Source organism: Argentina silus, assembly GCF_951799395.1.
Source record: "Argentina silus genome assembly, chromosome: 6".
Taxonomy (NCBI): Eukaryota; Metazoa; Chordata; class Actinopteri; order Argentiniformes; family Argentinidae; genus Argentina; species Argentina silus.
Genome location: NC_139660.1, coordinates 21,888,170 through 21,900,669, shown reverse-complemented (window position 1 = coordinate 21,900,669; position 12,500 = coordinate 21,888,170). Strand labels below are relative to the sequence as shown.

At 48.2% G+C, this 12,500-nt stretch overlaps 1 protein-coding gene across 3 annotated transcripts in view; it reads left to right on the top strand.

Moving 5' to 3' along the window:
* The window catches only part of srbd1 (S1 RNA binding domain 1), a 55,006-nt gene that overhangs the window by 11,346 nt on the left and 31,160 nt on the right, over positions 1-12,500 (top strand). For all 3 annotated transcript variants that reach the window (XM_083671186.1, XM_083671187.1, XM_083671188.1), the window contains 5 exons: positions 4,047-4,150; positions 6,953-7,060; positions 7,305-7,462; positions 8,728-8,818; positions 9,367-9,474. In XM_083671186.1, the coding sequence (XP_083527312.1) occupies positions 4,047-4,150; positions 6,953-7,060; positions 7,305-7,462; positions 8,728-8,818; positions 9,367-9,474 (569 nt within the window). The remainder of the gene's footprint in view (positions 1-4,046; positions 4,151-6,952; positions 7,061-7,304; positions 7,463-8,727; positions 8,819-9,366; positions 9,475-12,500) is intronic.

The following is a 12,500-nucleotide window of genomic DNA, read 5'->3' as shown; positions in this document are numbered from 1 at the left end:
GATTTGAAATCCAACAATTACAATGAGGTGAAAAGTAGACATTCTCTTTTTCTTTTAAATTTATTTTATTTTTTAAATATCTTTTTAGGCCTAAGTAGAGTAGAGATTGACAGGAAGGATAGGAGAGAGAGAGAGAGGAGGGATGACATGCAAGATGGGTCGAGGGTGGGAATCGAACAAGGAACCTTGCGATTACGTGGTAAGCGCATTAGTGTGCTACGCCACTGAGCGCCCCGAAAAGTAGACTATAGACTAGTCTATGAGGTATGGGTTAAATAACTTCTTCTACAGCCTGGTATTGAGCAGGTACAGTAGTTACCTCCTGGAACGTACTGGGTCCAACCGGTCCTACTTGATAACCGCAGGGTTCTCCCCAGGATGTTAGAATAGCGTGGCGCTGGATTGCATTATCCGAACCCGAGTCAAACTCGTTTATTCATGTCGAAAATGCGCAAATAATACCTGCTAAAACACATTAGCTTTCGTTTTTTTTTTTTTTTTTAAACATGGTCGTTGCCGATCCAAGACAGTTACTCTGTTGTGACTAAATATATCGTTTAATTTGCCTTGAAATGTTTACAATAGCGGCGCCGCTAAGTTCACAGCGTGGCACAGCGCCACTCTTCCATTCTTTGGGGAGAAACCCTGGGCCAGAAAGCCCCCCCCCCCCTCCTCACCAAATAGTGACCCAGTAAATCCCGTATAAACACCAGCTGAAACAGGCCCGTACACTAAAGGCTTACCTTACACTTCTGACCTCGCATAGAAACAGTCTGTCGAGTCCGTTCCGCATTTTCGACTAACCTACATTGGAAACATGACTGGTTAAAAAGCGATTATTTTGACACCCCAATGTATTGTTTGTTTACCCCCGAGTGGAAGTAGCGAGTGGGGATGTCAAAGTCAATTTGATGCGTTCAGTAGTTAAATGGCTCCATCAGAACCTCTCCAGGACCATTAACATCCGGCGTGCTCAGGAGTGAACCCTGATGGATGTGTGGCAGGACGCAGGGCTCTAATTGGATCTGCGTCTGTGCGCTGGGTCGGAGGGCTGTCGGGCGCAGGGCAGCCTGGAGAGGACTGGTACATCTAACGGCTGATTAGATTAACGTCTGGCTTTGATGGACAGGCAGGTACAGACAGCTGAAGGACTGGAGTTGTGTGTGTGTGTGTGTGTGTGTGTGTGTGTGAGAGTGTGTGAGAGTGTGTGTGTGTATGTATGTTTACCGTGTGTGTGTGTATGTTCACCGATTATCCATAATTATTTTTAGAATTTGAATTTCATTCGATATCATTTTAGTTTTTATTTTAATAATATCAATGTTTTGAAGAATGTTGCATTTGTATATTTTTAGTTTTCTCTCAAAAATAATAATATTAATAAATAATAATGTTTTGTTGAAATATGATCCAAGAGATGCCAAATATATTCCATAGGAATTTATTTATTGTCAAATAAGAGGATTAGGGTCTTTTTATAAATATATTTTTTATTATTCTTTTCATATATCATCATATCATTCACCATTCAGCAGCCTTTTGCAAAGCTTAAAAATACTTTGGCTGTTACCATGGCCGTATAATATTGAATGTTTATGACTTATGACAAATTACAAAAGCAAGTCTTTGTTCAGCCCAAAGGCAACACCGTATTTATTGAAATAGATGGGTGAAATTACTGTAAAACGAAATGTTTTCCTCTAAAACACGGGATCAGGTTTATTATTCCTTGAGAACGGTCATGGCTGTATCTGGAGCCTCATGTTGTGTCTGTTTGTTTTCGTATAAATGAAGAGATAAGGCCTTAACGGTTCACGCAGTCTGTGTTATTGCTGAGCCCTATCTCCCTGCTCCAGCCCTGCTGACCATTCCTAGGGCTTATTTGGAAAGTAAATATTGAATCGGAATCGCTCCGTCTTAAGAATAATATTCATTAATGTCGCTTACATTCCTCATATTTTTCCAATTATGATTTCATTGTTTAGGAAGAACGTGATATGTGGAGTATTTCACATTTTTTTCTTCCTTCTTCTTCTTCTTCTTCTTCTTTGTTTTAATAATGTAAATACCAAACTTGTCCTTGAGAAGGAAAGCTGTAGCTAGAAATACAGACTTGGCCAGACTCGCGATGGCCTTCGACAATCTGCCAAACACCCGTTAAATCTATCCTGAAGACGGGTTTTGAACTTTCTTTCGCGCTTCGAAAAGTGTTTCTGTGCTTCAGGTTCGGTGGGTGTTCTGGACCTGAAAGTGATAGGTTTAGGTGAGCCTTTGGCTCTGGCCTGTGCAGTGGTGTCGCTGTCGTTGGTGTGGCGGGTCATCAGGAGTGTGTGTGTGTGTGTGTGTGTGTGTGTGTGTGTTCAGGGGAGGACACGGTGAAGGCTTTGGAGGGGGTTCTCAGGTGTCCCACTGTTACAGTATGCTCCTGTCCTTTCCTGTTTACAGTGGATGGAGGCCGAGGAATAATGTGCGTTTCAGCGGGATTTTGGTGTGTGTGTGTGTGTCTGTGTCTGTGTCTGTGTCTGTGTCTGTCTCTGTCTCTGTCTCTGTCTCTGTCTCTGTGTGTGTCTCTGTGTGTGTGTGTTTGTGTCTGTCTCTGTCTGTGTGTGTGTGTGTGTGTCACTGTGTTTGTGTCTGTCTGTGTGTGTACGCGCCTCTGTGTGTGTGTGTGCTCTGTCTGTATGCTTAGACGTCTTGCTTTCCGAGTGTTGATGATATTGCCTACGAGCAGAGACAGAGACAGGGACGGGGACAGAGAGGTGCTGTAGCTGATGCTGATGTCGCCCCCCCCCCCCAGCGTCCAGGTAGCTGTCACTCTCTGTCCCCCTCACTCACTGCGGTCACGGTCCTCACAGGGACAACAGCCTGAACACTGACTCACAACGACTGACTCACCGACGCAGGACTGAAGTAGAAACCCTAGTCTCTGACATGGTTCTGTCAGACACACACACACACGCATACGGAGGCACACACACACACACAGACACACACGGAGACACACATGTATATGGAGACACACACACACACGGAGACACACACGCATATGGAGGCACACACACATACAGAGACACACGCATATGGAGGCACACACACACACATACGGAGGGACACACACACATACGGAGACACACACACACACATACGGAGACACACACACGGAGGGACACACACACACACACGGTCCAGTCAGCCTGGCTGTTTCGATGCCAATCTTGTAAAGAAATACAACACTGTATTTCTCTTGGAGTGAAATCTACAGTAGTGGATGGGAGAGAGGGAGACGGAGAGAGAGAGAAAGAGAGAGAGGGAGAGGGAGAGAGGATGAGAAGGAGGATAGAAAGTTAGTTGTGGGTTGACGTGCCCAACTTGAGATGTGATGAATATTGCATGAGCAGAACCTCTGGTAGACAAGACAGCTGCAGGGGGGAACATGCCAACGTAGAGAAATCTCATTTTCCCCATAATTCTTGCCGCATTAAGCTCCCCCGTCCCCAAACAGGCCATTAACTGTGTGTGTGTGTGTGTCTCTGTGTGTCTCTGTGTGTGTGTCTCTGTGTGTGTGTGTGTGTGTGTGTGTGTGTGTGTGTGTGTGTGTGTGTGTGTAGTGGGTGCTGGATGGCTGCAGTTGAGGCAGGACTGTATATGTGTGTGTGTGTGTGTGTGTGTGTGTGTGTGTGTGTGTGTGTGTGTGTGTGTCTTGGGGGGGGGGTTGGTTGGTTGGTTGGTTGGTGGCGTGGTATTTGTCAGCTCAGTTCTTCCGCTTGGTATCCAGATTGACGGCTTGTTTCTTCCCCTCTTCCTTTCTCTCCAAAAGGTTTTCCTCCCAAAAGGTCAGACACTTAAAACTATTTGCTCAACAGCATGTCACTTCCCCTTAGAGGGAGACCCACGGAGGAGAGAGAGAGCACAGGACATACGGAGACTCGCCGTGTGTGTGTGTGTGTGTGTGTGTGTGTGTGTGTGTGTGGGGAGGGGAGGGGTCTGGTGTGCCGTGCAGCGGCGTGTGTGTGTGCTGTCTTTACAGGTTACGTTTTCCCTTGCAGACCCTGGCCATTAACCGAGGGGAGAATCTGAAGATTCTGACAGTGAAGGTCAACATCCCTGACAGGGTGAAGAATGACTTCTGTAGGTGGTGCTTCAACGTCAGGTCAGTCCCACACACACACACACACACACACACACGAAGAGACACACGCGCAGACGCGCGCACACACACACACACACACAGAGCCCTTCAACATTTTCCTCCTGCTCTCTCTCTGTCCCCAGTGCCAGCCTGTAACAGTGGCATCTCTCCCAGGTGTGATAGGCAGAGCTGGTAGTTGTGTGTGTGTGTGTGTGTGTATGTCCGCGCATGTGTGTGTGTGTCTGCGCGTGTGTGTGTCCGCACGCGTCCGCACCAGTGGCCCCATTTCTCACTTACAACCTTCCTTCTATGGCAGACACAGAACCTAACAGGCAGGGGTGTGTGTGTCAGCAACACTGGCCAACATTCTGTCCATCCCAGACACAGAGCCTGCTCCTCCCTGTCCTGTCCTGTCCTCTCCTCTCCTCTCCTGTCCTCTCCTGTCCTCTCCTGTCCTGTCCTGTCCTGTCCTCTCCTGTCCTGTCCTCTCCTGTCCTGTCCTCTCCTCTCCTGTCCTGTCCTCTCCTGTCCTCTCCTGTCCTCTCCTGTCCTGTCCTGTCCTCTCCTCTCCTGTCCTCTCCTCTCCTCTCCTCTCCTCTCCTCTCCTCTCCTCTCCTCTCCTGTCCTCTCCTCTCCTGTCCTGTCCTCTCCTCTCCTCTCCTCTCCTCTCCTCTCCTCTCCTGTCCTCTCCTGTCCTGTCCTCTCCTGTCCTCTCCCTGGTCCCTGGCATGTACACTCAGAGCAGAACCACGCTACAGATCGCTAAGCGATAGACTCACTAAACGGTCTGCAACATGCACCTGTTTTCTCAATAGGAGATAAAAAAAACAACAACCACCGAACTGATCCTGAAACTGTCTTCACGGCGGTTTTATTTCCTTGTCTGTCTCCTTCCCTCTCTTAGAAAAAAAAGAGGTTATGTTGAATTTCCTCTGGAAAATAACAGGTGTAATTGTGAGGTATTGTGCTGAACACGATCTGACATTATCCAGTACAGTAAGGCGTGGTAGGAAAACGTGGCGTCATTTAAAAGGTTTTGTTGCAGAACTGACCAGGTCTTTCTTGATGACAAGATTTTATCTCAATAAGGAAAGAGACTCACCTGGATAAATAAAGGTTAAATAAAAAAGACATAAAAAAAAAAAAGAAGAAGTCATATTTAGTCTAATATTTACTTCTAATAGAAGTAAAATTCCTTCTTCTAGCATTGCGACCGAGTATTGACCCTGGTCCGAACATTGATTACTTTATCTTCTGATGACTGACGGATAGATGATTCACTTACTAAACAAATGGATTTGTTGTAAGTCGCTTTGGATAAAGGCGTCTGCTAAATGCCATGAATGTAAATGTAAATATGATAAAGATTTCCCTATTAAACACTTTTTCACGATTCATAACTCAATGGCTTTTATTATGGTGGTGATTATTAAAAGAAAGTGGTTTCTGATATCATGTTTCACACTTCTAATACACACTCTGGCAGATGGAGAATGTTTAGGTTGTGTGATGTTGAATTAATAAATAAGAGAATTCATGGGAACAGTGTGATTATTCAAGGATTTCTTCATTTGTAAAGATGGCATTGTAGATCGTATTTTCAACAGATTAGAATACACCACAAATGTGTGACTGTTGGAGAGTTTTTTAAATGAATAAAAGGAATATCTGGAAAATAGATTCTGCTTTTAAAAAAGAGCAAAAAAAGCACTGCTTTTAAAAAAGATGAATGGAATTAAACATTGATTATTTTCAATCTGTTTCAGTCTTTTTGGATGTCCAAAATATGTAAAGCATTTGACTGCATTTTCTAAATCTCAATGGACTAAGTCCATTAATAATTAATAGTATCTAAAAATGAATAATAATCTTCACAGAGTATGTTGAAAGAGAATTCAAATTCTGAATTCAAGGCGTTGATTTGTTTTTTGTTTTCTATTTTATTTAATTTTTTAACATATCTGGTAAACAGATTTCAGACTACGGAATTATTTACTTTGCACACATTCAATATATTTATTTAGATAATTTTGTAAGGATGTATTTGAATTATTATTAGATATGATTTATATAACAAATGTATTGGTATAAGTATATAGGTTCAGATTGATCACTCATCCTTCGTTTTGTTAATTAATTTTCATTTCATCTGAAGTTAAACATATATTAAAAGTGTTAAATGGTGTATTAAACTGAAGTCTTTGTGTGATTTGATCACATTCAATATGTAAAACAGGAAAAATTTATCCATATTTTACTTCATTCACAAATATATATATATATATGCGCATAATTATGTGCATTAAAATGTAATTATGTGCATTATAATTATGTGCTTGTAATGAATTAATTATTCTCAATATAACCACACAAATTATATTCTATTTTCACATATGTATATGATGAAGATAAATACAATCCAAAATCATCTTAATATGTTCCATTTGTTGTGTGTTATTCCTGATATGCTGCAGTGTTTCAGGTTATATTTTGTGGATCATGATGACACTTTAGATCAGGTATTTGAGATGAACGGTGTTCTGGTAGGGTGTGTCCAGCGTGTGTGTGTGTGCGTGAGAATGTGTGTGTGTGTGTGTGTGTGTGTGTGTGTGTGTGTGTGTGTGTGTGTCTGACCTGGTGGTATTGTATGTATGTTTAGAGTGTGTGTGTGTGTGTGTGTGTGTGTGTGTGTGTGTGTGTGTGTGTGTGTGTGTGTGTGAGAGAATGTGTGTGAATGTGAGTGTCTGACCTGGTGGTATTGTATGTATGTTTAGAGTGTGTGTGTGTGTGTGTGTGTGTTAAAGACTGTTGTCTAACCTGTAGGTGGAGACCCAGGGGTTACGCCAACGAGGAGCTGATGAAGATCCTACGAGATGCGGTGGAGGACTCGTACAAAAGACTCATCGTACCCCTGCTCAGCAGAAGCTACAGGTCTGTACCCACACGTGTGTGTGTGTGTGTGTGTGCGCGTGTGTGTGTATAATGTATTAGCTGTATGTATTTGACGTCTTTCTTTTTTACTCTGAACCCCTACACCTCTCTCTCTCTCTCTCTATCTCTCTATCTCTATCTTTCCCTTTCTCTCTCTCTCTCTCTCTCTCTCTCTCTCTCTCTCTCTCTCTGTGTCTCTCTCTCTCTCTCTCTCTCTCTGTGTCTCTCTCTCTCTCTCTTTCAGGACCAAGCTGACGGCCAGTGCAGAGAAGGAGTCCATCGCCATGTTTGTTCGTAACCTGCGTCAACGCCTGTTGGTGTGTCCCGTCAGGGGGCGTGTCCTCATGGCTGTCGACCCAGGGTTCAGACACGGCTGTAAACTGGCCATCCTCTCCCCTACCAGTAAGACCCCACACACACACACACACACACACACATACACACATATTCAGTAAGTTAATTAAAATCCAGTTCATGATAAAAAAATAAAAAATAATAACGGTATTGAGTGAATTGACACACAAATTGACCCCAATGCTGCTGGTGTGTGTGTGTGTGTGTGTGTGTGTGTGTGTGTGTGTGTAGGAGTTGACAGTGTGTACAGAGAGGTGGTTAGAGCGTGGTCCCAGTGGACGTCCCTGTGTGTGTGCGTGTGTGTGTGTAGTGAGGGGGTCCAGTAGGTGACAGACCCTCACAGTTGACGGACGCGTCCTCTCAGCAGGCCTCTCTGTGGGCGGGGCTTCCTGCGGGGCCCCCCCCTGAGTGGCTGATCGCCCTGACGCAGAGACCGCCGCCCCCCACCGGGGGCGTGTCAGCTGGCAACCCTGTGTTGTGGCATCTGCCCTGCAGCACATTTATTCTGTGTACACACACACACACACACTCGCACTCACACACGCATACACGCACTCACACACACACACATCTATAAACTCACACACACACACAGCTTGACGGTGACAGGTCTGGGAGCGCGTGGTCACATGACCTCCTGCCAGAGCCGTCCAATAGGATCAGTCGCGTCCCGTCACCGTGACCGGGAACGACAGCACCACTGACCCTCCTACGGAGAAGGACAGGAATGGACAGAACCAAAGAAAGAAAGAAAGAAAGAAAGAAAGAGTGCAAAGGATGCATGTTTTTCCTCTTCTTCCCTCTCTCTCTCTCTCTCTCTATCTCTCCCTCTCTCTCTCTCTCTCTCTCTGTCCTTCTCTCTCTCCCTCTCTCTCTCTCTCTCTCCCCCCCCCCCCCCTCTCTCTCTCTCTCTCTCTCCTGGGTCAGATGTGGTTGTAGAGTGTGTTTTGTTATTCCTGTCTCCCAGGGAGACAGTAGGAATCTCAAGTCAAAGTCACGACTCAGAAGTCAATGACAGTGTGTTACGATCAAATTGCTCGGCCCTCGCTGATCTGGTCAGATTTATGGGAGTGAGTGGGTAGGTGGTGGGGTGTGGAGTTTTGCATTCTTCCTCTCTCCCTCCCTCCCTCTCACACACTCTCTCCTCTCTCTTCTCTCTCTCCCCCTGTTCCCCTCCCCCCCTCTCCTCTCCTCTCTTCTCCTCTCTTCTCCTCTCCTCTCCTCTCCTCTTCTCTCCTTCCCTCTCTCCCCTGTCCCCTCTCCTCCCCCCTCCCCTCTCCTCTCTCCTCCTCTCCTTTCTCCCCCTGTTCCAGGTCAGATCCTACACACAGATGTGGTTTTCCTGCACGGCTCAGGCCAGAACAGAGAGGCAGACAAACTACGCCACCTGATGACCAGATACAGGTACTGCAACGTGTGGCTGACAAACCTGTCTCCCAACAGATACGATACATTTGGGCCGGATTCAGGACACAAATGAAGCCATGGAGAGTCTCCTTTGAAAGTGTCATTTAATCCAGGACCTGGCATAATCTGTGTCCCGGGGGGAAACCGCGGCCACCCCCCCCCCCCCCCCCCTTGTGTGTTCTTGTTGAGGATAGTGTGTAAATTAAATAACACAACATCCTCAAGGTGAAATCAAGATGATTAGGTTCTAGGAAATATTGATCGTCACGACGACTACATTTTTTAAACGAACGGGTGAATCTGCGTATTTAGATAACGGAATATATCCGTCTGAATGGTTTTATTTTTTTTATTTTAGATTTCATGTTTCTCTCCAGCGAACATCTAACCTGTGAACTCTCTCCCTCCCTCTCTCTCTCTCTCTCTCTCCCTCTCTCACCCTCTCTCTCCCTTTCGCCCTCTCTCTCCCTCTCTGTCCCTTTCTCCCTCTCTCTCCCTTTCGCCCTCTCTCTCCCTCCCTCTCTCTCTCTCTCTCTCACACACAGCTGCAGCACGGTCGTCATCGGCAACGGCACGGCGTGCCGCGAGACGGAGTCGTTCTTCGCCGACCTCATCAGCCGGCGCTTCTTCCATCCGCTGGACGTGTCCTACTGGTGAGACCCCCCCCCCCCCCCCTGGCCACGCCCGTGTGGGACCTGAGCGGGAGCCAAGGAAGGCCAAATAAAGTGTCTTTTTAACACATTCCAACAACTTTTAACTGGCGAATGACCGCATGAAATGTTTTGATACACACGTCTCTTCGATATACGTGAGAAACACTCGATAGTGGTGTGAAAAACCGAAAGGGTTCGGGGTTACGATGAAATGAGGCCGATCTCTATCATTCTGCTGTGAGTGGAGGTTTTGGAGGTTTGGTGGAGGTTCTGTCCTGTCCGCCTTTTGGCCTTTTTTTGGTCCTTTTGACCTTTTTGGTCCTGTCCTGTCCTGTCCTGTCCTGTCCTGTCCTGTCCTGTCCGCCCCGTGGATAAAGATTGCGCCCAAACAAGATGGCGGCAGAGTGAACAGGCTTCCTTTTAAAGAGGCTTTGCTTACACTGTCTGCACAGTGAGTTTATATACTGGTAAAGCACTCCTACAGGACTGGAATGTGTCACTCTGGTGGGTTTTAAATCCCATCTGGACCTGGTTTGAATACCTCCTAATTAAGAACAAATATCTCCCCGCCACCGCGGTACCCGGCCCAGCTCCAACACAAATAACGATGGGCTTTCTGCTCCTCCATGTCTCTCTCTTTCTCTCTCTCCACCTCTCTCACTCTCTTTCTTTCTCTCTACACCTCTCTCACTCTCGATCTTTCTTTCTCTCTCTCTCTCTCTTTCTTTCTCTCTCTCCCTCTCTCTCTCTCTCTCTCTTTCTCCCCCCCCCCCCCCCCCCCTCTCTTCTCTGACCGACGTGTGTTTGTTGTCTTTGGGTCAGGACTGGATCGTAGCCCAGAACCACTCAGAAGTGTGTGTGTGTGTGTGTGTGTGTGTGTGTGTGTGTGTATTGTGTTCTCAGTCTCTCTCCTCCAATAGCAGAGTCTGCCTCTGCACCTCTGGGCTCCACGTGTAACAGGCCAAGACAGACAGACAGACAGACAGACACTTATAGCAAGTGGATCTGCATCACTCTCCTGGCCAGAACAAGAACACTATGGATGACAGACAGACAGACACACACACACACACACACACACACACACACACACACACACAGGGCCTCCGTATCATCAGTGTGGTTGAGACACAGAGAGACATTATCCTCTCTGCGTCCCTCAGGGTCCCCACCCCCCCCCCCCCCCCTCCCCGTAGGGTTCAGCTCTCCCCTCCTCTGCTCTGGGGAGCGCCGGTTCTGAAGTGGTCAGTAGAAGGTTCTGGGTGTTTATTAGGTAAGCTGGAGTTGTCTGTGGTTTCTGCCGGGGCCCGTTTCTTTGAAAGCAGAGCGGGTGGAGGCTACGTGCCGTCCTAGCCTGTGACCCACATGCTACATATGATCCACACGCTACATATGATCCACACACACTCTTCATGGCTGTGTGTGTGTGTTTCTTTGGTGGGTTTCTAGAACGCTCTGTTTGAGTTCTGTGACGCATAGGAATGCCAGACATCCCCTTTATGTGGCTGTGAATGGCTGTCCTGTATTAGTGTGTGTGTGTGTGTGTGTCCCAGCACCCAGTACTGGGCTTGTGTGTGTGTGTGTGTGTGTGTGTGTGTGTGTGTGTGTGTGTGTGTGTGTGTGTGTGCGTGCGTGTGTGGCTGTGTGTGTGTGGCTGTGTGTGTGTGTGTGTGTGTGTGTGTGTGTGTGTGTGGCTGTGTGTGTGTGTGTGTGTGTGTGTGTGTGTGTGTGTGTGTGTGTGTGTGTGTGTGTGTCTCCTCTCCTCTCCTCTCCTCTCCTCTCCTCTCCAAGCCCGCTTCAAGTCAATCAGTGAGTGGTTAGTTTAGGCCCAGGCCCATGCTGTCGGGACAGGCAGAGTTCTGTTGGTTCTATTACTTCTATTACTCAGCCTGACCTGGACCCGAGGGAACCCAGTCAGTGGTTCTCGAACTCTTCCCCCCCCCGTCCCTCCCGGAGGTTCTTGACCTCTCCCCTGCCGAGAGGGAGAGAGAGAGAGGGAGAGAGAGAGAGGGAGAGAGAGCCGGTGTCGGTCGCCAGACGTTTCCCAGGGATCTTGTTCCTAAGCGCTCCATCGAATCAAAGCCCCCCCCCCCCAAGAACGTTCCAGATGCTCCCAGCCTCCTGGATGTGACTCGTCCCCCTCCTCAGGAGTTGCGTCGTCGCCCCCCGACCACCGTAGAGCGTAGCAACGCCGGCAAACAGCCTCGGGACAGATCATTCGCCATCAGGGAATGACCTTTCAGGGCTGCCGGTGACTACACGTCCCAGGAGGCTTTGGGTCCCGCTGGTTGACCCCTGGTCGAACCCAGGCCACCGCCAGCCATCTTGACGATGAGCCGAATGGCACCCCGCGTCGCATCAGGGAATAACACCGGGGCACCGGGGACGCTCGCTGTGACCGTGACCGTGACGGTCCAAACGTGACCCGTGACCCCTCCCCCCCCCCCGACCAACCGTGGTCGCCTACGCTCGCCCGCTCCCCCTGCCTGTCCGCCCGCCCGTCCCCGCCGCGACCGCAAAGCGAAGTGCTTGATTGACAGGCGGCCGGGCTCAGCGAAACGGTGTCGGGGGGCGGCGGTGAGCGGCGAGGTTGTCTGTGGGTTCGGCGTGGGTGTAACAGGAGAAGCGGGGGTGTTCGGAATCAAAGGGCTCCTCCACACCCGACCCTGACCCAGACCAGACCAGAACCACACTGTTTATTTAATCTCCTCATGATAAATGCAGCCTGTCCCTCAACCTCTCCTCCCTCCCTCTCCTCCTCCTCTCTCTTCCTCTCCTCCTCTCTCCTCCCTCCTCCTCTCCCTCCCCCTCTCCTCCTCTCTCCTCTTCTCTCCCTCTCCTCTCTCCTGTCTCTTCCTCTCCTCCTCTCCCTCCCCCTCTCTCCTCTCTCTCTCTTCCACTCCTCCTCTCTCTTCCCTCTTCCTCTCCTCCTTCCCTCCCTCCTCCCCTCTCTCCTCTCTCTCTCTTCCCACTCCTCCTCTCTCTTCCCTCTTCCTCTCCTCCTTCCCTCCCTCCTCCCCTCTCTC